This window comes from Trachemys scripta, chromosome 5 (assembly GCF_013100865.1).
Source record: "Trachemys scripta elegans isolate TJP31775 chromosome 5, CAS_Tse_1.0, whole genome shotgun sequence".
Lineage (NCBI taxonomy): Eukaryota > Metazoa > Chordata > Testudines > Emydidae > Trachemys > Trachemys scripta.
The window spans coordinates 61,031,389-61,054,764 of NC_048302.1; the positions used below are offsets into that span (position 1 = coordinate 61,031,389).

The 23,376-nt window shown below is 40.6% G+C and overlaps 1 protein-coding gene across 2 annotated transcripts in view; it reads left to right on the plus strand.

Annotated features, from left to right (window-relative positions):
- GLRB (glycine receptor beta) overlaps positions 1 to 23,376 on the plus strand; it is a 74,985-nt gene that overhangs the window by 11,753 nt on the left and 39,856 nt on the right. For both annotated transcript variants that reach the window (XM_034772039.1, XM_034772040.1), the window contains exons 3-6: positions 12,847 to 12,953; positions 15,376 to 15,443; positions 17,974 to 18,203; positions 19,987 to 20,069. In XM_034772039.1, coding sequence (XP_034627930.1) covers positions 12,847 to 12,953; positions 15,376 to 15,443; positions 17,974 to 18,203; positions 19,987 to 20,069 — 488 coding nt within the window. The remainder of the gene's footprint in view (positions 1 to 12,846; positions 12,954 to 15,375; positions 15,444 to 17,973; positions 18,204 to 19,986; positions 20,070 to 23,376) is intronic.

The following is a 23,376-nucleotide window of genomic DNA, read 5'->3' on the forward strand; positions in this document are numbered from 1 at the left end:
TAGTCTTTGATTTAATTCTGTTACTCCTTCCGTTTAGTTTAAAGCGGATTAGCTCATGATCGCTGGAGCCCAAGTTGTCCCCTACTACCACTTCCTCAACGAGGTCCTCACTAGTCACCAAAATCAAATCTAAAATGGCCTCCCCCCTCGTCGGTTCGGCTACCACTTGATGAAGGAAATGATCAGCAAGCACATCTAGGAACATCTGAGCCCCATTATTGCTACTAGCGTTTGTTCCCCAATCTATATCTGGGAAGTTAAAGTCCCCCATAATTACACAGTTCCTATTAGTATTTACTTCTCTAAACACATTAAATAGTTCTTTATCCATATCCTGGGTCGATCCCGGCGGTCTATAGCACACCCCAAGCACTATCCCCGGGGAGGCTCTAGTAGTCCTTTTACCCAGTGTGAGTATTGCCCAGACGGATTCCGTGTTATCTGTTCCATCAACTATTATTTCTTTACAGCTTATCTCACTATTGACATACAATGCCACCCCGCCACCTTTACCTTTGTTCCGGTCTTTCCTAAACAGCGCATACCCCTCCATACCTGTATTCCAGTCGTGACTGCCGTTCCACCACGTTTCAGTTATTCCTACGATATCCGGTTGCAATTCTCGGACCAAGAGCTCCAATTCCTCCATTTTATTACCTAGGCTTCTCGCATTGGTGTATAAGCACCCTAATGTATGTCGTTTAGCCTGTCTCCCATTAGTAACACTATATGTTACAGGCCTCTTTGTGTCCTTCCCCCCTATCCTTCTTATGTCCAATCTCATCTCCCCGGCTATATCTCCTCTTATCTCACTCACCATTTCAATGTTGGAATCTGGCGTGGAGATTAACTGTACATCTCCCAACCGTCTCCCCAAACTTCCTAGTTTAAAGCTCTTTTGATAAGATGAGCTAGCCTCCCTCCCAGAAGTCTATTTCCTTCCCTACTCAGGTGAAGTCCATCCCGCGAGAACAGCTGTCTGTCCCCGAAAGCCTCCCAGTGGCCATACATCCCAAAGCCCTCCTTATAGCACCACTCCTTTAGCCAACTATTTATTCTCACAATCCTATCAGCCCTTTGCTGCCCTTCGCTAGGAACAGGCAGAATCCCACTAAAGATAATCTGAGCCTCTGTCTCCTTAAGTGTCTTCCCCAGCCTGGCATAATCTCCCTTGATTCTCTCTAACGAGAACCTAGCCGTGTCATTCGTTCCTACATGAAGGATTATCAAGGGGTTCTTACCTGCTCCTTTTAGGATCCTTTTTAACCGCAGGTCCACATCGCGAATCTTTGCACCCGGTAGACAGCACACCCTTCTGTTCTCTGGGTCCGCCCTGGTCACAGGCCTGTCCAATCTCCTCAGTAAAGAGTCTCCAATAACATATACCTGCCGTCGCCTGGCAACGGTGCGATCTAGTAATCTAGTCTCTGATCCCTCTAGTCCTGACCTGTGTCTGTTCCTATCTTCTCTATTGCTCCCCCTTGTGTCTTCCTGTATCCTCTGGGGGCCCAGGTCTTGCACTGTCTCCATCAACACCTCCCCTCTCTCTATCGGACTAGCCGCTCTTCTCTTCTTCCTCACCCTCCCACCTTCCGTCACCACCTGCTGCCCCTCCACCTCGTTATCCAAACACCCAAACCTGTTCCTGAGTTCTATTCCCCTCTCACTGGCCCTCCTTTTCCTTGGCCTGCTTCTCACAGTCACATACTTCCAATTCCCTTGTTCTCCCCCTTCCATTCCCCTCTCACTGTCGTCTACTCCTACCTCCTCCTGCACTCTAGAGCATTCCCCTTCAGCCCTGCCTTGCCTGTCCTCAAACCCCCGCCTAAACTCCACCAGGGTATCTACCTGCATCTCCAGCCCCTTAATCTTTTCGTCCAGTAACACTGTGAGGTGACACTTCATACAAACATACCTTTGTTCCAGCTCCCCTGCTAGGACCATATACATACCACCGCTTCCACATGCAGCCATCTGCATTCTGTCTGCTGCTGTCTGGCTCATGGCTGCTGCAGTCTCTGCCCACAGCACCTGGGGACACAGAGCACACGACGCACCGCGCCCTCCTGCCTCCCCCTTACCCTCCCCCTATAAAACTCCCTCTCAAACTCCCCTGTTAGCTGCCCTGTTTGCTGCCGCCGGTGCCGCTGCCTGGCTGGGCGGCCGCTTTTATGGGCCCCCTACTCAGCCAAGCCCCGCCCCCTACTCAGGGCTCGGCGTCCCTCCCAGCACCCTGCCCCTGCAGGCCTCTACAAACATGTCTATTTCTTCCCTGATAGTCATGCTATATGTCAACAGTGTATACCACACACTCATTAAAATTACAGATGCCACAGCATAATGAGATCTTAGGACAAGAGATAACTGATATGAGAAAGTTCGTTGGACTCTTCCTGTCCTGTTTTGAACCAGTTTTGCAAGTTGGGTGGAGAAGAGGCAAAATATTCAAAGCTAATTGTCTTGGCACTTCCCCGTAACAAGCATCAGGTGTTTGTGGAGGGGTGGCCATCATGAGCCATTCTTTCCCTTCCTGCCTGTTTTTCTAGACAGTCTCCTGTTGATTTGAAGCCAGTGTAATTGTTGGGGACTTTTAACCCAGACAGCACCGTTCGTTGTCTGACCGCAGAGAGAGAGACAGGCAACACCAGCAAGGTCCAATACAAGCTCTTTATTGAAAAGTGCACACAACAATAGAGAGCGGCCCGTCTCCACTGAGAACCAGCCCCGATTACAATAACTAGTAAGGTTATATAGACAGTTCCGTCGCGTCATAGTTAAAACAACCCAGCCCCCCTTTATTAGTTAGAAAGCTTCTAATATTCATGCATATCTATCTTCTTTGACACTACAAACAATTCGTGATGCCTCAGCAACTTCTTATGAGCTTTGTTGTCATGCACCAGGTGTAATCAAACCAAAAAACCCATCCCTATAACTAGCCAATATACTTTAGTTATGAAATGTCACAGAGCATCTCCAAATCCATCACAAGGTTATTAAGGTAATAGCAAAATTAATGTGAATTTTAAAAATCCCCCCCGCACCCCCCCCCCCCCCCAAAAAAAGAGAACTGCTCCAGTAAATTGACTGAACTTAGGAGTGGAGAACAGGGTTTTTATGGACAACCTTAATGAAGTCTTAATTGTTAAATTTGGTGTCCAGATACCATGGTGATAGGCTCATTAAAAATGACAATGAGAGATGATAATTAAGAAAAGGTTATATATCTCCCCTTTGTCTAGGAATAAGCAACAGATCTCTCTCTATCTCTGTCTCTCTCTCTAACACATTTCACAAAATTGCAATGACAATGTACTTTTGTAAGTATGGTAACTAAGTTCTGAAGGTGAGTGTCCATGGAATATTAAAGGTCTCTCATATCAGGGGCTGCCACTTATGTGGCAGTGACCCTGATTATCTATCTTAGCTACTTATATGGCCACCATCACCATAGTATATGAGCACTTCACAATCTTTAATGTCATTCTTTCTTCGTCCTGTCTATTGTTTTCCTCCAGAGGCAGCAGATCATATTTGACTGGCCTGTGACCACACAGGCTGAAAATGCATTTGTATTAACATGCCGTGAGGATTATGCTTCAGGAGAAACTATTACTTTAGAGGAAATGGCATTATTAGTGGTTGCAGAGGCAAGAAAATGTAGATTTAGATGCAAGCAAGATTGAGCTTCAATGTCCTAGACCAGGGGTGGCCAACCTGAGCCTGAGAAGGAGCCAGAATTTATCAACGTACACTGCCAAAGAGCCGCAGTAACATGTAAGGAGTGTGTGTGTGTGTGTGTGTGTGTGCACACACAATAATTTATATAGTTGATAATGTATATTTATAATGTATAGTTAACAATAATTAACAACTTAATCTTTTACTTAGTGGAACTTCTGGCAGTCTTTGCTTTCAACAATTCCCTTGAAGTTTGGTTTGTGTTCAGTTGTGCTCCAACACAGCAGTTCTCTTAAGTGGCCATCTGTCAAAACGGATCAGTGCTTGGATTTCACATGTTTGAGTGTTGAGAAAACAGACTCACAAAGATAAGTTGAGGCAAACATTGAGATTAATTTTAGGGCTGCACCTCTGATGTTGGTTTATTTATTCTTTGGTACAGATTTCCAGAAAGGAAGGGTCCCCTCTGTCTTCTGAACAGATTTCAATCTGTCATCTTCCAAAAGTTCTATTATTTCCATCTGGGATGTTACTTCAACAGTGACTAAAGGAGGCTTCAGACAATTGGCTTCAGCACTAAAAGGGTCAATCAGAAATCTGATTTGAGGTCTTTTCTGCTGCAAATCTTGGAATCTTTCCTCAAAACTGTCCTTACGATCTTTAATCACGTTTGCATACCTAGTTGTGCTCCATTTTAGGGGTTCTGCTGCATCTTCTTTTGATCTGGCTTGAAGTTGTGACATTGAGGGAAAGTGTGTCAGCTCTCCCTCAAGCATTTGTCTGTTAAACAATGGCAGTTTGTTCATGAATACAAATACTCCTTGCACTAGATCAGACAGCAACCGGAATTTTCCTTGTAAGTTCACATTTAGTTTATCCAAATGCAGCAGCATGTCTGCAAGAAATGCCAATCTAGAACCCATCCAGGATCTGTAAGCTTGGGGTGTATTCTGTGCTTCTCCTCCATAAACAATTTTACTGGTTCTTGGAGCTTGAAAAAATGGGACATAACTTTACCTCTTGAGAGCCATCCAACTGCGCAGTGAAATGGCAAATCAGCAAGGGAGTCGTCTTCATCCAGTTGTTCAACTACATTTTGAAATTGTCTGTGATTGAGTGCATTTGAGAGAATGAATTTCACAATGTGCAAGACAGGTTTCACGACGTGATCAAATTTGAGATTTGTAGATTCCCGATGAATAATACAGTGAAACGTCCAAAATCGGCAAAGCTCGCGTCAGACTTACAAAGCTCTACTAATCCATTCGCAGATCCCCACAGGACGGAGCCCCATCCATTGCAATGGCAGCGAGCTTCTGTGAAGGCAAGTGGCTTTTCACAACTACAAACATCAACGCTTCCTTTAGATCTCGACCACGAGTTCCGTCCTTTAGTGACACGATATCGATGAGTTCTTCCCTTACAACACAGTCGTCAGACACAGTGCAGACAAATACCGATAATAAGGTTTATCCTGTGCATGGCACAACTCATCCAAAGTGATGCTCAAATACTCAGACTGCTGAGGTTGCGAGTGCAGTTGCGATTCAATGTCAGTGTTCAGGTAGGAGATTCTGCATTCTATTGTGTAGTGTGAAAGCTGCAGGCCAGACATTTTCTTCTATAGATTCTTGTTCTCTGGTGACAGGATTGAAATCACATCAGTGAGGCACGTTTTTATAAGCTCTCCTTCAGAATAGGGCTTTTTCGCATGGGCTATGTGCCAGGCCACATAATAGAAGGCTAATGTTACAGTCTGCGATCGGTTGGCTAATCTGGTGAAGAACTGGGCTTCTACATCTGTTTGTTTTTTCAAAGTTTTCAGTTTTAAAGTGTGGAGTTCAGAACCTTATGGGAATTCTTGATCCATGTGTGCATGGCTCAAAGCGAAATGACGCTGCAAGTTTGAAGATTTGAACTGAGAGATACACATCTGGCAAAGAAGACACGTGGCCTTATCATTACGTTCAACGAAAAAGTACTTATTCTCTCACTCCAGTTGGAACCCTGGATTTTCATCTGTGTATTTTCTTTCCTGTTTGCCCTTGCCTTCCATTGTTAGATAGTGTAAGAAAAATTTTGATTAAAAATTTCCACACCAGCTAGTCACCGTGTGCTTTATTCAAGGAGACACTGTTGTCGGCCAGTGGGTGCTGGACCCCTGACTCTGTCCCAGTCCCTGGCGCCCACTCCACGCCTTTTCCCAAGCCCACCCCCACTTCCACCATGCCTCATCCCGGCCCCTCCCCCAAGTGAGCTGTGTCCTGGACCTCAAACAGATGGCTGCTTGTGCATTTCATGGAGCTGCAAACTTCTCTGGAAGACATGGTGGAGCACAAGCTTTGCTCAGAGAAAAGTGTAACCCTAATCTCTCTTATACACACTGCAGAGGCCATCTGCTCCAACTAGTGCTAGTACGAGCTGCAGACTCTTCAAAAGACATTTAAAAAGCTATAAATTTAATGTCTTCATTATATTCTTTTTTCAGCAAGAGTCCAAAAAGACTGAATAGCTTGGAAAATATAGAAGATACACTGGGACTGAAGTTCAAATTAGTCCAACCTGGGAAAGCCCGCTGGCTTTCTCATGAGCAATCCTTGGCTGTTGTCTTAAAATTACTCCAGTCGTTATTACTGGCTTTGGAAAGTATCTACCACGATGGGATGAATCTAAGTAGTGAGCCTGGTGGATTACTTTTGCTACTACGTTCAGAGAAGACTATTGCCATTCTCTCTCTTGTAAGTCACTTGGGTCATTAAAAAATGCCATCAACCCATCTGCTACAACAGTAGTAGATCTTTGTCCAGCAATAGAAGCTACATTTGGATCAATCAGAGAGCTATCCATTGAAAAAATACTGGAAGAAGCAAAGACTTCAGTCCAGAAGTTGACTAATGAAGGCATTTATATTGAATCCTTAAGTGAAAAGGCCAAGACGTGTTTGTTAAGACAACTGAAAAAGTACACAGACTCGATTCTTAAAAATCTACAACAGCGACTTCTAGATTCTACTCAACCTCTACGTAGCTTTTACAGATGCCTGTCCTATAAAACACCGACAGTTGAGTGGAGTGAGACGCTACCAGCAATGGGGCTGCCATGTGCTCAGGACAGAATAGAGAATTTGAACACAGAGTGGAATATCATACGACAAATGAATGAAGATTTGACTTCAACTTCTTTTTTATCATCACTAGTGGCTCGACCTGATCTTTGGTCTATGTTTTCCTGGGATGAAAGAAGTAGGAATTCATCTCTTGCAAATCCCAGTCACAATAGCTACAGTTGAGCATTCTTTTTCATCATTGAGTAGAATTTTGTGTTCTGAAAGAAGTCACCTTCTGCCTGATCATGTGAATGAACTAATGAGCATATCCATTGAAGGAATGGAAGTACCGGACACACGAGAAGCCACCAAAGATGAACGCATTGCATTCGAGAAGTTAATTAACAGAGTTGTGCAAAATTATAACAAGAAAGCAAGAAGGATATAGATATAGTGCTTCATAGAAGGCTTGAGTAGCCAACTTTAATTTGTGTGATGATTTTAAAACATGAGTTAAATCTAATCAAATGATCATCAAACATTTTTCAGTTTTTACTATGATGCCATACAGCCCACCTTCACCCTCACGGTCTCACCCCTCATTGGCCTTGACTCCCCCTCCCCCCCGTAAATTCACCTCCCTCCCTTAATTTCAATTCCTGGGGAAAACACTGTTCCCCCACCCCCGCCCCCGAGCTTCCTGCGCGTTTCAAAACAGCTAATCACGGTGGGCGGGAGGCACAGGGAGTGAGGAGGAGGTACTGGGGGAAGGAGGGGTGAGGCTGCACACCGCATCCTCACTCCTCTGCCCTTCCCCCACAGAGCCTCCTGAATGCTACGAAACAGCTGATTGCAGTGGGCAGGAGGCAAGTGGGAGGGAGGAGGAGGCGCTGATTAGGGGGGACTTCAGCAGGCGGGAGACGCTGGGGGAGGGGCTGATAGGGCTGCTGGTGGGTGCTGAGCATCCACTATTTTTTCCCCAGAGTCGGTTCCTTATCTTCTGAAGAGTCGCTTCCGGAGCGATAGGTTGGCCACCCCTGTCCTAGACTATACACGTCAGCTAATCCCACTGGAATCCATAGATAACTGGCTATCCTGGTAATTGATGATGGATGTGAAGACAATAATATTCTATGTCTCATTTCCTAAGTCAAGAAATGGATCTCCAGTCAACTAAGATTGCACAGAGCCACAGTCATTTATTCCTGGTACATAAAGAGATAACTAAACCTGTTTGAATGTCATCTACATTTGGCTTCCTTTTGTTTTTGTTTTTCCTGCTCATTTCCTAGTCTCTCTAGCTCTGTTAGTATTATTTCTTTCTTCTTACTTATGTCTGCCATCTCCCAATTTTGTAGAATCTATTAATTTAATTTATACACAGATAACATGCTACATGAGTCAGACAAATATCACTGTTAACCACTTTGGGCTAGTACTATAATATTCATATACTATAGCAACCAGGACAGTTTAGAAATTTGCACCAGAAACTGGTAATTTATGCTGCTAACAAGGGTTTCTAAAATGTTTCATATTTTAAATGCTGGACATATATAATTTGGAAAGAAATGCTATTGCCTGTGAAAGGAAGACCCCACTAAATATATATATAACAATTACCCTGGACATTTAGGACCTGATCATGTTAAGTATTGAGCAGTGAAATTTACACTGAAGTCTGTGGGGTTTATAAGTGCTCAGGACTTCTGAAGACTCAGTGCATCTTAGGATCAAGCCAGTATGGTATTATATTAATTCTACTTGTGAATGTGATGTATGGACACTCATCTTTCCTTACTTGCTCCCTCTTTAAAATGGAGAATGATCTTGGTCATTTAAAAGGGAAAAAATATTTTCTTTTTCACTTTAAGTTTAGATGTTTCTTGTTAACTAGTCAGTGATATCTGCAAAAAGGTTATCCAAAGCTGTTTGCTGATATTTTCATTGGTAGTGGCCAATAGTCAATGCTAAAAGTTAAACACAAAATAATTTAAAGATGTGTAAGAGATGGGTTTTGCATTTCTACTTCAGAATTTTGACCCAGGTCAAATGTGGGAATTCACAGACATGACATTTGGAAAATTATTTGAAAATGAATGTATTGAAACCCATATCTCAAAATGGATGGGTAAGAGAAATTTCACACACTTACATAATGGAGGAGAAAATCCACACCAGGAGTAACTATTTGGGTGTACATGTTGCACTCTGTTAGCTAATCAATAAACATAAGTAAAGGAAAAGAAATAACCTTCCTCCTTCTGGATATAAAACTGAATATCAGATCTTAATAACAACTACTGATTAATAGCAGTAATGCTAGATTAAGAGAGTTTCACAGTATTCTGGTTACCACTGATCATTCCATATATATAATCAGTTTATCTCTTGATAAATACATTTTGTACTATTTCACATTGTTACACTGACTCTATTAATATTTAAAAAAAAATCTTAATTTTATTTTCTATCTAATAATGATGTTACTCAGCTCCTCTAAATGGGGTAGAAGTTCATGTGACTCACCCAGATGTGATCAGGGAGCTGTATAATGCATGCACTTAATATTACTCCTAAATTCTACCTCATATTTGCATGTTCTAGTTCTGGAGTTTGGGGTGGCACAATAACGTATGTAATACTTTGCATCGTCTTTTAATAGGATTCAGAATTCTGATTTGAACTGAAACTTGTCTAAAGAATATCTAATGTCCAGTTTGCAATTTCAAGGTGAAGTGAATGAATATTTATAATTTAAGAACTAAGTTTAGGCACTCTCCTCTCCCCCACCCCCACCTGCAACAGCATAAAAGAGCACACAAATAAAAACCTAAAGCTGCTCGGTAACTGCATTGCTTACGCTGTTTTAGGTTTTAGAAATGTTTTTCAGCTGCAATATAGGAAAAGAAATCTGAGACCTTGGTGAGTTGTGAAGAGGATGTGATTTTTTTAAACACTCTTGGTTTAAACTATGCATTTTCCCCACAGATTACATATTTTTATTAATACTATGGACTCTTGATGTTTTATTCTCACTTTCTTTATAAGAATTTAATTGTCAAAGAATTACCCTGCAGTACAAATGTTGTAGTTGAAGCCCATTTAACAAAGTTTTTTCAATTACACAACTTGTGTTATAAAGTCTTGTTTTTGGATCATAATACTGTGGGTCACATCCTTGGGATTGGCTGTTTGTTGCCTGGCACAAATCAGAGAAGTGTTGGGGGACACAATTGGTGGGCCAAGGAGCAACTTAGCCTTGAAAGGGCCATTCTGGCACCTGGACCCACAGTTCAGCAGTTCTCTGACTCTCCTTCCCCCCCACCAGTCATTCCCTGTTTTGTTGGAGTAAAGTGCTCAGTAACGGATGCTATAGAGCAGGGGTGGGCAAATTATGGCCTGGTAGATGCATCCGGCGCTTCAGATGGCCTGGCCCTTGAGCTCCCGCCAGGGATTGGGGTCTGGGGCTTGCCCCGCTCCGGCGCTTGCCCTGCTCGGTGCATGCTGTGACGCCGCACAGCTCCCGGAAGCAGCAGCATGTCCCCCCTCTGGCTCCTACAGGTAGGGGCAGCCAAGGGGCTCCGCATGCTGCCCCCGCCCCAAGCGCCGCCTCCGCAGCTCCTATTGGCCGGAAAATGTGGCCAATGGGAGCTGCAGAGGCGGCGCCTGTGGATGGGACAACGCACAGAACTGCCTGGCTGTGCCTCCAGATAGGAGCCAGAGGGAGGACATGCTGCTGCTTCCGGTAGCTGCTTGAGGTAAGTGTTGCCCGGAACCTGCACCCTGATCCCCTCCTGTGCCCCGACCCCCGTCCCAGGCCTGATCCCCGTCCCGCCCTCCAAACTCATCGATCCCAGCCCAGACCCCCCTGCCGCACCCTGAACTCCTCATTTCTGGCCCCACCAGAGAGCCCAACACCCCCAGCTGGAACCCTCACCCCCTCCCACACCCAAATCCCCAATTTCGTAAGCATCATAGCCCGCCATACAATTTCCATATCCAGATGTGTCCCTCATGCCAAAAAGTTTGCCCACCCCTGCTGTAAAGCCAAAATAGCTGGTTCTAGTGAGTTTTTTCTACAGTGGGTAGCCAGCTATACAAGCTTGAAAGCTGCTTTTCAAAACTGGGGTAGCAAAAATAAGCCTTAGCCAGGGCCCAGGGTCTGGCCCTGTCTGCCTGACTATGATCTCTATTGTTTTCAGTAGTTTTACTCTTGTTTTATATGGATGTGATTTGAAATGAATATGAAGCCAAGGGTTGACAGCCCTCCAGGATTGTCCTGGAGTCTCCAGGAATTAAAGATGAATCTTAAAGTTTATGTCATGTGATGAAACCTCCAAAATTGGCAACCCTAGTCAAGCCAAGTTTACAGGTAGTTTAAATATCAGGTTTTTCATGGTAGCTTAGCAGCTGCTGATGGAGGATATATGGTTTATTCAGCTTTGAGGGATCGGCAAGGAAAGTTCTCATATAGATTATACGGGTTTCCCCCCCTCCCTCCTTCTTTTGGAGCATCTTGAAAGTCATAATTGTAAAACCAGTTGTGATGCATTGTGCACTCCTGACCTTTCTCTGTTGTATAAATCTTCATGGATTCCATTTAGTTTGAGTTTGGTTCCTGAAAGTATCCTTTTTATCATAGCATGTATTACATTTTGGGGAAATAACCAATCATACATTGTGGTAATATATGGATGAGTGGAAGATTGATCTTGTTGGTATGTTGTTCCATTGTCTGAGATATTAGAAACTTGATTATTTCATTTAGAAGTGCTTCTGAGCATGCAGAGATACTGCTGCTCCTATAATCACAGCCTCCACACTAATATAATCAAGTTGAGGGTAGTAATACTCTAATAAGTGAAACCATACTTCACGTCCAAGGAAGTAATCTTGGATTCTAAGTATAAAATCTATTGTCTTCCACATGCACAGCATTTAGTTGTAAATTTCATGAAACAAGGGTAACCTCAAAAGCTCTCAACACATTCACTGAATCCTCACATAAAATATGTACAAGCAAACTGAAGCATGATAACAAGCTGAGCAAATTAGGTCCAGTGACCTACTATTCAGTTTAGAGTGAGGTATGAAATAACCTCACCATCTGGGTTATGTGATGCAACACACTTATGTATAAACTTACTGTCTTATCTCCTATGGAGTCTGAGGGTGTAAGTAGTACAAAATGTAAGTAATACAAAATGATAGATTTGTTTAGTCATATGATAAATCACAAACAGGCTTAGGTTTGATGTTTCATTTGTTCTCATGAGTTTTGTGTGAGGTTACTCTGGAGTCTTGGAATTTCACAACCACACGTACGTAACATTACCAGACTGTGTGTGTGGACGGTCCACTGAATTGCATGGGTGAATTGCAAGGAGGTGTGTGTGTGGCGTTGTGTGCACGCATGTGCTTGCTGATCTTAATATCAAAATTCAGTAGATAAGCTACACTTACCTATCCCAAGCTAACTAATTTTACTGATCACCTGAAACATGAACTGTAATGGGAAGGTTAATGAGGATTGCAATTCTCCCTGCAAAAGTAAAATGAGAATTTGCAACCTCTTTTGCAATTGAAAAGGGTTATCAGGATTTACCAATTAAATTAAGAAAAGCCTTTAACTCTCTGTGGGATAGCTGGGTCTGTCACATGAAAGCAATAGACTGCCAAAAACCTCTGAATATTTTGGCACCTTAAAATTGCTTGTCAATTTGTTTGTTCCTAATTTGACAGTCACTAAAAATAGTCCTTTAGGCTGCTTCTACTAATGAAGAAATTAAAGCATCTCTGATATAAAAGTCATTAGTACATTTTTTGCTTATTTGATGTTTTTCATTTTTTATTTAGTTTACAATCAGAAACTGAGAGTTTTCATTGTTTTTATAACATTATGAAGAAAATATTGAAATGTCAGTACTACAGTGTATTAGAGTAAGATAGGTAAAGGAAAATTAAATACTATAGAAGTTACTTGAAAGAGGTAAACTTCGGGGAGGTTTATATGTATGATGCCTTTTGGATAGTTTGAATGGCATTTTAAAATGACTCAGGAAGTTCAAAGTTACAGTACCTGCTATCTTAACAATAACCAATGCACTTTTTCACAGCCAGCAATCAGCTGAAGATCTTGCAAGAGTACCTGTTAATTCTACCAGCAATATCTTGAATAGGCTGTTGCTCACTTATGATCCCAGGATAAGGCCAAATTTCAAAGGTTTGTCACATATAAAAGAAATTTTCTACCTTTTCAACTTATTAACATTTCTTCTTCTATTTTTTATTTTTTTATTCACATGCACAGAATCTCTGGAAACTAGATTTCTGGAAAGATTCAGGTTAAAATTTCTGAAAAGGGGTGAAACTGCTGAAAGATATTTACTCTTTTTAGCCGATGGATAGATAGCATATGCATATTTCATGCTGCTAACACATGGAGTGTTTTTAGGGATTTTTTTAATTAATACCTTTTAAAAATTAAATGATATGGTTTTATTTAGTATTTGAATACTGTTTTCAAGGCAATGTATTTTTAAAATATTAAACAGTTTTACTTAATTTTTTTTAAAACCGGTTCTTGTGATCATGAAAATACTACAGAATATAGGCCCTTCCATGTTAGTATTTCTAAAGCACACAGAAGTTATAATTCCCTTAAATCTGTGCTAAGTCCTGTTGCTGCATTTTGGAAATTAATGTGGTTCATATGCTTAAGTACATGCCCTCAGCAGCTATCACTTCTGTACTGTTATAATAATGACAGGAGTATATATCCTCTAAATAATATGTGATAATTCTCACAGCTGCATCTTAAGTTTTCCAGGAATGAGATTTTTTCTAAAAAAAACAATTTTTATTACACTACTTAAACTGCAGCTTGTGAGTGTGGCTTTTGCCACAGTAAAAATCACTTATAAATTTGCATGTGTACGTATATAATTGTAATGCAACTACATATATAGTATGAAGAAAACTAGTCTGGAAAGCTATAATCTTGATTGTGCTTCTGAGGAGAGTGCTACAGATATGCCGTTACCACCTTGTCCTCAAGATAAAGACTTTTCCTCTTCCAAATGGGAAACAGTTCTTCAGATAGATCTACTCAACTCACTTTATAAAACTATTAACCCCGCCCCCCAATTTCAAATACTATATCTTACCTCAGAAGAAACTTCACCCCTTTTTTGTTCACTATGGAAGCTTACTCAATTATTTTCAACACTAGGCATTGTCACAGGGATTGCATATCCACCTAATAGGCTACTTGATATTCAGCAATAGGTAGACATATAGCCCAAAATCTTATTGTCAATATTTGATTCCTTCTCTCCCACCCACTCCCATCACTGGCAGTCCAGAATGAATCAGGACTGAAGAAGAAAGAGGAAAATTGTTACATCATGTCAGAGGGAGGCGATGGGGGAAGAAGAATATCTTCTGACAAGTGATTTGCCCACATTAAAATATTTCTCAAGCATGACTGATTTACTTGGCTTGCACATAGACCTGGCATAAATCTGCAAGATACTGAGCACCCTCAATGATACTGAAGGCATTTGGAGTTGAGGGCACTTAGCCACTTGCAGGAGGGGCTTAACGTGACATAGTCTCAAGCCTGCACATAAGGCAGAATCTACACTTTCACCAGTCAGTCTTAGCAGCATGAATTGGAACAATATTAATTAAATAAAATGTATATTAGATTCTGAATCTGAATGTTTCCCATGCTGTCAGACCTTATTTAGGACACAAACAAGATTCTACCATCCCTGTCCATCATGCTGGTTGCTGGAAAGGCTACCTTGTTGTGTCGACCTCTCTCTCAACCCAACCTAGAGGACCAAAGGACTGTTTTTCATCTGGTCCCTCTCTATCCTTTGACCATCCATCATGGGTGACCTCACCAGGAATTAAAACTCCCGCCAGCATAGCTCTCAGGGTCATTGGAACACACAAGCTGCCCCGACATGTCAAGTTGTAGTCTCCAGGGAAGAGTATATAAGAGCAACCTTCAGGTTCAGTTAAATTATGCTGTGCTGCAGACGAAGAAGCTGCAAAGGGCCATTTTTATACCCCACCACAACCACCAACCCCTTTACATGCTCATACCAGACTTGCACAAAGAACAGTTGGTCTGGAGAATTTAAGCAAATATGACAGTATAAGTCACAAATCAGTGAAGAGAGTCGAAAGTATATGTCTTTCCTCTGTATGTATGTTGTCTGTATCCATTACACTATATACAGGGGCTGGTACTAGATTGTGAGCTTTGTGATAACACACAAGCATTATATTTACAAAAGATTCCAATTTACTGTTCATGTAGCATTTTAAGCTTAGATATGTGGGCTAAGGAATTTTTCTAGTTTCTTATCACCAGAATGAAAATAATTTTCATAATTTTCATTTTAATGGGAGCAGGATTGGACACCATATCTTTAACCCAGTAAATGTATATTAGAAGATAAAAAGATACTAATGGCCTGATTCTTATCTATATTTCAGTGCCAGAGCAGTGTTAAGTGCATTTAAAAGGGGCCCTAAAGTGGGTGTAATTCAATGTAAGGACCCTTTACATTGCCAGAGAATCAGGCCCTAAACCTTACAGTTTGGATTTTCTATTTTTTTTTTTCCTTTAGGAATTCCAGTCGATGTAACAGTCAACATTTTCATTAACAGCTTTGGATCAATCCAAGAGACAACGATGGTAAGTGTGAAATTTGAATATTTGCATACAAAATTTCTAAGTTAAACTAAATTAAATCTACTCATCCACAAAGAGGATTGTATCTTGTTCATAAATTGCGAGAGGTTTTATTATCTGATGGATTCAAGTTCTAAAAAATTAAAAATGTGGCTTCTGAGACGTATGAAATGTGGTTCTTCCTTGCTTAAGATATTCAACTCAGCAATGTGTTAGTTTGTATTAGTGTGAGGTCAATGACCTCCCTGAAAGCCAGCTTTGTCACTTATGCAGTCTTAAGGTAAATGTTTAGTCCATAAATGAGACGCAAAGAAAGGTGACCATGCCAAGAGCAGAAGGATGTGTAGTGTACAAATTCTTAATTTTCTAGGCACCTGAAGATATGAGTAAGCACAGTGGAGGAATGTAAAGAAATGCAATATCAATTCACAGTTGATCACACTTATACCCATATTTGTTACCCAGGATGAGTGAAGGTAAATTGATTATTGATAAAAGACAGATGGTAATGATTGGGAATTCCCTACTACAGTAAGTCATTTTGGTAGTTTTTCTGAGTGCCAGGGTGAGAAGCATTTTCTTATGGTCATAAAAGTTGAGGAATATTCAGTAGCTTAGTCCTTGTTGGACCCAATGACATTAGCAGAAGTAGTGTGAAAGACTTGCATTTAAATTTGGAATTTGGTTTAGGAAGGGGGAGTCTAAATTTAAAGCTTTTCCATTTGTCACAGTCTGTTCCAGTCTTTTGCTCCCTCCCCTCCCTGGCCCCATCCCACTGTTTGAATTCATATTCAGTAGTCAGCAAATGCCCAGGCCAACTATTGGGTATCAGGTCAAATACAAATAACCTACATTCATCACACCCCTGTGTGTGCATCCTATATTGCATTGGCTTCTCTTGTTGCCGTATTGCATTATTTACTCTCTCTCTCTGCGTTACTGTTTTTCAGGTTTTTCCTTCACACTGAATATCTACTTTGGGATTATTTTCCCCCAGATATATTAACCTGCTTTTTTCAAGACTAATCTAAATTGTGTTTTTTGCTCATTTTTTAAATCCCTTTAAGTCCCTTTTGTATTATATCTCTGTCCTCACTGATGTTTGAAACTCTTCCCAATTTCCTACAGGACTGCAATTTCATCTGTGAATTTCATTACTATGACATTATTTCCTCTCCTGTATCACTCAGGAAGATTTCATTTAATCAAACCGGATGTAACACAAATACCTGTGGTAATCCACTGGATTCCTCCCCCAACTCAGTCCTGCTATTTTCAGTTATCATTAGCTTAGTCATTCAGCAGGAATTGATCTGAGAATACATTTTAGGAGACACAGTATCAAATACTTTATTAGGGCCTAAATACCCTGTCATATATCTACTGTTTTCCTTACATCCAGTTTTGTGGCTCTTTAAAAAAAAAAAATCAAGTTTGTCTGGCAAGAGCTTTCCTTTATTAAATCCTCACTGTGTATTAATCATAGCTCCACTATCTAAAGCCACGATTATTAAATATATGCCAAAAGTTAGGCTCCTCAATCCATATTCAAACATCTAATTAAATAATGATCTGTTCTGAAGCCCTTTGAATTCACTGGGAATCTTTCCAATGACTTCAGTGGGCTTTGGATCAAGTCCTTCGTTACCTGGTTTTTCAAAGGTTCTGAGCACCGACCAGCTCCCTTGGGAGATCAGCAGTTTTGAAAATCAGTCCATTTACTTCAGGCTCTGATTTAGGAAAACGTCCCTGTTAAGGACAGTATGTAAGCATATGGACTACAATATAAATGTTAAATAATAATAGTAAAAGCCCCTTTTGATGTCAGTGGACTTAAACGTGCTTAAAATTAAGGACACACATTGGTGCTGTCCTAAGACAATTTCAATGGGATTGCTCAAGTGCTTAAAGTTAAGCATGCGTATAAGTGTTTGCAGTGGACTGACACCAACATTTAGAAAAATGTTTCATTTTTCTTTCGTTTGTTGTTTATTCTGTGGGTATTACTTCTCTGCTCTGTTTTCTTCTTTGACAATGTAGTGCCATATTGTTAACATACCATCTAACCAACTGGAGCATGTGCTGCAGTTTACACTTACCAGGTCGTTGATGTAAATGTGAAATCCACATGGGCCCTGCCTGATATCCTGTTGCCTGAAATACATATATATTGTAGAAAAATAAAACCACACTCTGTCCTCCTTTACACACATGTGACACCATTGGTGTCATTGGGGCTGCACAGATGTGAGTGAGGGCAGAATTTGACCCATATTATTTTAATTTAACATGGTTAATCTTGAGAAACAAAGCATTTATGTAACCAACTTTATGTATCTTTTAGCTAATTCCTTTAAAACCAAGACAATTGTGTGCTGAAGAATGATCAGCTGTATCCATTAGAGGAAAACCACAAAATCTAAATTGATCTTTTTTTCATTTTGGAGCCTGCATGTTTTTTTGTTTTTGTTTTTTTTTCTGTTTTGTTGTTTTGTGGTTAGATTAATACACACTTGCAAATTCTTCTCATCAGGATTACAGAGTTAACATCTTCCTAAGACAAAAGTGGAATGACCCCAGACTTAAATTGCCCAATGACTGGAGGGGTTCAGATACACTGACAGTGGATCCTACAATGTTTAAATGTCTGTGGAAACCAGACTTGTTCTTTGCAAATGAAAAGAACGCCAACTTCCATGATGTCACTCAAGAAAATATTCTTCTATTTATATTTCGGGATGGAGATGTTCTAGTCAGTATGAGGTATTGTGTTATTTTTAATTGTAAATATTTACTGTTGGTTTTATTTAAATAATCTTCAATAAGTTATTTGGTGTAGGACATACATCTCGCTTTGCAGGTTAGTAATATGTATAATTTACAAAGATAATCATTGGTAGAACTTTCAGCTGATATTGATATTAAAAATGCATAAAAATAAATCAGAGTGAATTCTCATAAAACTACAGATTCTAAAGCATATTGATTGATATTTTGGCTAGTATGAAAAATTCTGAAGCTTAGGTATGTATTAGATCATTTTAAGATACCAAATGTAGGTAAAATAAGATTTTACAAAATGGAATAAAGATCTTAGTGAGATAGTTGGCCAAATTCAGCAAAACCCTGGTGAAACTGATAATAATTAGGGTCTTTCAGAGTAAGTGATACAATTTTCAGACCACATTAGATGCCCCTTAAATTAATAAGAATTTGATTTATAGCTACTAACAATTGCTGCAGCCAGAGCAGAAAATGAAAAAAAACTGTATGTAGGGGATTGTCCATTGGTCTGTAAATGTAGCAGGAAAATACTGATTTGGGTCAGTGTAATAATGGATATAAGTTTTTCAGTGGATCCAAATATTTTTTTTATTAGAAGACTATCTTACAAATACAATGACACTTTTTATTGAGGATTGAATTAGTGGTAAAAGACACAAAACAGAAACAATGTTCTATAGTATAGTTAAATACAGAGGCTTGCAACCTTATTAAAACTACTGACCAATGGGGAATCCCCACCACCACACACACATACAAACTACCTGGCTCTAGTGTGGGTTTCACCTGGCATCAGTGGTCCTGGGTTCTACAAACCTGAGGGTGAATATGGGAGCAATGCCCCCTTTATTCCCTCAGGCCTGTCTGGAGACCCTGGCTGGAAGTCAGAGTCCCAACCCATTCCTCTCCTCCACACAAGAAGTAGAAGAGATGAGGAGAGACATATGCTGCATGAGACATAGAGGCAAGTCCATCACTATGCAGTGTTGTCCATGAGGCTCATGTCCAAGCAGCTCATTGGGTTACAGAGACCTCACTTCAAAAGTTGCAATGAATGTAATTTCAATTCCCCAAGTAAACCTTTCAGATGCCGGATGAAGGTGAAAAAACCCACAGAACAGTTTGCCATTTTTCCATATGGGAAAACAAAAATCCCTTCTAGACCCCAAACAAAATTCGGCAACCAGCTTCGTACCTGGCATCGTGAGATCTAGCTCTCTACACAAAAGTGGGCCTGGAAAAGAGCCTAAACTGGCTACTTGCCAACAGCAAGCAGAAACAATCCTCCTCCAGTCCAGCAGGTGAGAGCCAATCAGCTGGCTTATCCTGACCCCCTACTGCTGTTCAGTGGAGCAGGAGCAGACAGGACATGGTCCTCCCCCTTTTCCTCCACAGCCTGTCCCTTTAAAAACAGGACATCTGGTCACCCTACTCCTGGACCTATCAAAGACACATCCTGACTAGTGAGTTGAGCATTTTTTCTCTCAAAATGTTATCCATTAAAACCTTATTGCACTATTTTTAAACCATACAGAATTTAGCCGACAAAATACATGAATAAATTTTGAATTATGTTTGTTCGATACCTCAGTATTTTGGAATCAGACTCTGTGACAAAAGAAAATTATTGAGGCTCTACTCTATACATCATTGTTATTTTTGTACTTCTTTAAATGTAAAGCAATATATATATATCTTACTCTACTTTTGTTACTTGCAAAACAGTTCAAATTGTGTCTAAGATCTATTTTTCCATTTTCAGATTATCCGTTACTCTGTCATGCCCTTTGGACTTGACCTTGTTTCCTATGGATACACAGCGTTGCAAGATGCAATTGGAGAGCTGTATGTAAATCAGTCTATGCATAAAAATAGTTACCTTCTAGGCAGGCCTGAAAATCAAACAAGAAATATATTATATATGTTGTTCAGTGTAAACATTTCTTAATGAATTTTAAAATGAATATTCCATGATCATTACAAATTTAAATTTATGGTTCTTTCCTACAAAAATTTCTAATTTTTATGGCACCATTTGTTCTAGATTTAGTTTTTTGCTAACAAACACATAATGACACTGTTTAGCATTTCTGAAGACATTTAAAATCAGGACATAAATATAATTTGGAAAAATGAATTAGTAGTTCCCTCAGGTAGTTTTAACTTACATGACAACCACTTCCTCTGAAGAATATTTTGGGATAAATTAGCTCTTGTATTGAGTGTAAATCTACTGAATTAAATAGGTCTGCCCCTGTTTATAATAGGTTTGAATTAGGTTTTATACTTTTAATTAATACTGGGCTCAATCCTACAGTCCTTTGAGTCCCAAAACCCTGATATCCGTGGAAGTTTGCCTGAGAAGAACTTCAATACAAGGCCCATTAGCTGCATTAAAGATATCATATTTACTCAAGGAAGAAGTATTCATGAACAGTTTTCTCCACTTTATTAGAAACACTGACCTTTCTTTAATACCAGATGTGCTAAATTCAAACTGGTGAGGAGGAGGAATTGATTATCACCCTCTCCCTTCAGTGATAGTGTGATTTAAGCTTTTGCCCTTTTTTATTCAACTAGCAACAGTAAGAAGTTAGCTCATGGACTTCATTTCCTTCCAGTTCCAACAGTGGGGATGCTTTCTTGTTTCACTTATTTGTTACCTATAAGATGTTTTGTTTTACTTAATTACTTGACTAATGGAACTTCCAAAACCAAGTTGTTTCTTACCTAGTGTCAGTCTTTTTTAAAAAAGGTCACCATCTGGAAAAAAAATCATGAAATTCACTAAATTAAATGGATTTGACTATGTGCTTATGCTCTTGAATTCTAGAGCAATCTTATTAATGTGTCCCTGATGGAAGGTCTCTGGATACATTTTTCCCAATGGTATGCATTTAGGCATTATTCTGACCTCAGATTGAATACACCCATGTCACAAAATATTGGCATAATATGTGTATTTAAAAAAAGCCCCCGTCTCCATGTTAAACTGTAACTCTAACAATCTACTAGAACAGCTATGTATATCATCCAAACCTTTGCTTAAACATACCAAAATGGAGCACAGTTTACTAAAAATGGTGTAATAAAGCCACAAACTGCATACATAGAAACATCACAGTGATTGGAAAAAGCTTTAAAATGGTATTGGGGATCATATCATGAACCCTTGATTCCAGTCACCCAGGTGCATATCACTTGAGCTAAAGGAAAATGTCTGGTAACTAGTGAAGGATTACAGTTAAGAGCTCTGTTTTAGTGGGCTACCCACTAGATGAGCAGAGAGCTATATATAGTAGGAGGTCTTTATTTACATACAGACTCTCGGGCTTTAAGGATTTAATGAGTGATGGGTTTTTTTTAGATACATCTTCTGAACAATAAATCCCACCCAGGCTTTACTTTAGATCATACAGATCAAATGTTTTAAAGTAGTAATAATTAATGGAGATATCCCATCTCCTAGAACTGGAAGGGACCTTGAAAGGTCATTGAGTCCAGCCCCCTGCCTTCACTAGCAGGACCAAGTACTGATTTTGCCCCAGATCCCCAAGTGGCCCCCTCAAGGATTGAACTCACAACCCTGGGTTTAGCAGGCCAATGCTCAAACCACTGAGCTATCCCTCCCCCCTTTTTTCAGGTATATAAAAGGGTGTCATAAGGAGGAGGGAGAGAACTTGTTCACCTTAGCCTCTAAGGATAGAACCAGAAACAATGGGTTTAAACTGCAGCAAGGGAGGTCTAGATTGGACATTAGGAAAAAGTTCCTAACTGTCAGGGTGGTTAAACACTGGAACAAATTGCCTAGGGAGGTTGTGGAATCTCCGTCTCTGGAGATATTTAAGAGTAGGTTAGATAAATGTCTATTAGGGATGGTCTAGGCAGTATTTGGTCCTGCCATGCGGGCAGGGGACTGGACTCGATGACCTCTCGAGGTCCCTTCCAGTCCTATAATCTATGAATCTATGAATCTATGAATAATTAAATATTGTCTTGGCTTCCAGCAGTCAAGAAAGATTTGGATTCTAGGGTGGGTTAATCACTTGCTGTTTTGAAAGTTTAAAAATTATGGGCCAAATTCTCTTCTCTTCTCTTTGTCTTGTTCTACTCAGGTGAGACAAAGGAATCTGGCCATAGTGGACTAACTGGGAATGCCACAGTGTAATGGGGGCACTCAGCTCTCCCTGCAAACCCAGCTCAAGGAAATGCAGTCAGAAACAAACTCTGGTTATCCCTCAAGTTCCTTTGAGCAGAGGCACACCTGTCCTTAATCCTCTGATCCCAACCAGGAACTTACCTGCTAAGGCCCTGTAGCTCCTTTTATCTGAGCCTGCTGGGTTCTTATTGGCTTCTTCCATGAGGTTTGTCTAGGCAGGCCTGGAGGACCCACCTTTGCTGCTGCTTTCCTGTCACGTCTCTGCTTTCTGGGGTGGGGTACAGTAGAACCGCTGGGCCTCTGTTAGGTAGCTGCAAAGGCCAGGTACGCCCTGTCACACCCCGTTAAGGAGGATCTCTCAGCAGGAATGAAGCCAGCAGATCTGGCTCCTTTGCCGACTTTCCCCTTACCTCTGTGTAGAGGACAAAGAAAGGCACTTTGGGTGCAGTTCCAGTCCACCAGTTCTTAACTGGCAGGTGATAACTTACACAGCTGCATATGGCAGCTGTACTTCAGAATAGGGGAGCCGTAACCAGATCTCAGCAAAGAGAGACTCTCCCGCAATATTTCTTTCTCTCATTCCAAAGTCTCTAGTAACCTTTATGTAATTTGAGATAGTAATTACACTGAATAGTCTGAGTTGGAGAGGCTTTGAACACTCATAGCTCCTGCTGACGATAATGGAAGTTGTGGACATTCTCTCAGAACCAAGCCCTATGTTGTGTTTTTGGGGGGCTGGTGGTTGTTTTTTTTCCTGACAACTTGCTTTTGTAAAAGCATTCTCCATTGCTTACACTTTGAGAACCCCTGGCATAATGATGAACACAGAGCCCTTAAGAGATGTAACAAGGTGATTGGCTCTTTAAGGGGAGAAGGGTCCAGCCTCAATTCTGTAACACACGTAGCTTGCCTCTCCATATGGAGAAAATGTTTGAAGTCATGTGGCAGGCAAGTCTTATGACTAAATCAGGGTTTCTGGGATGGGGTAAAACA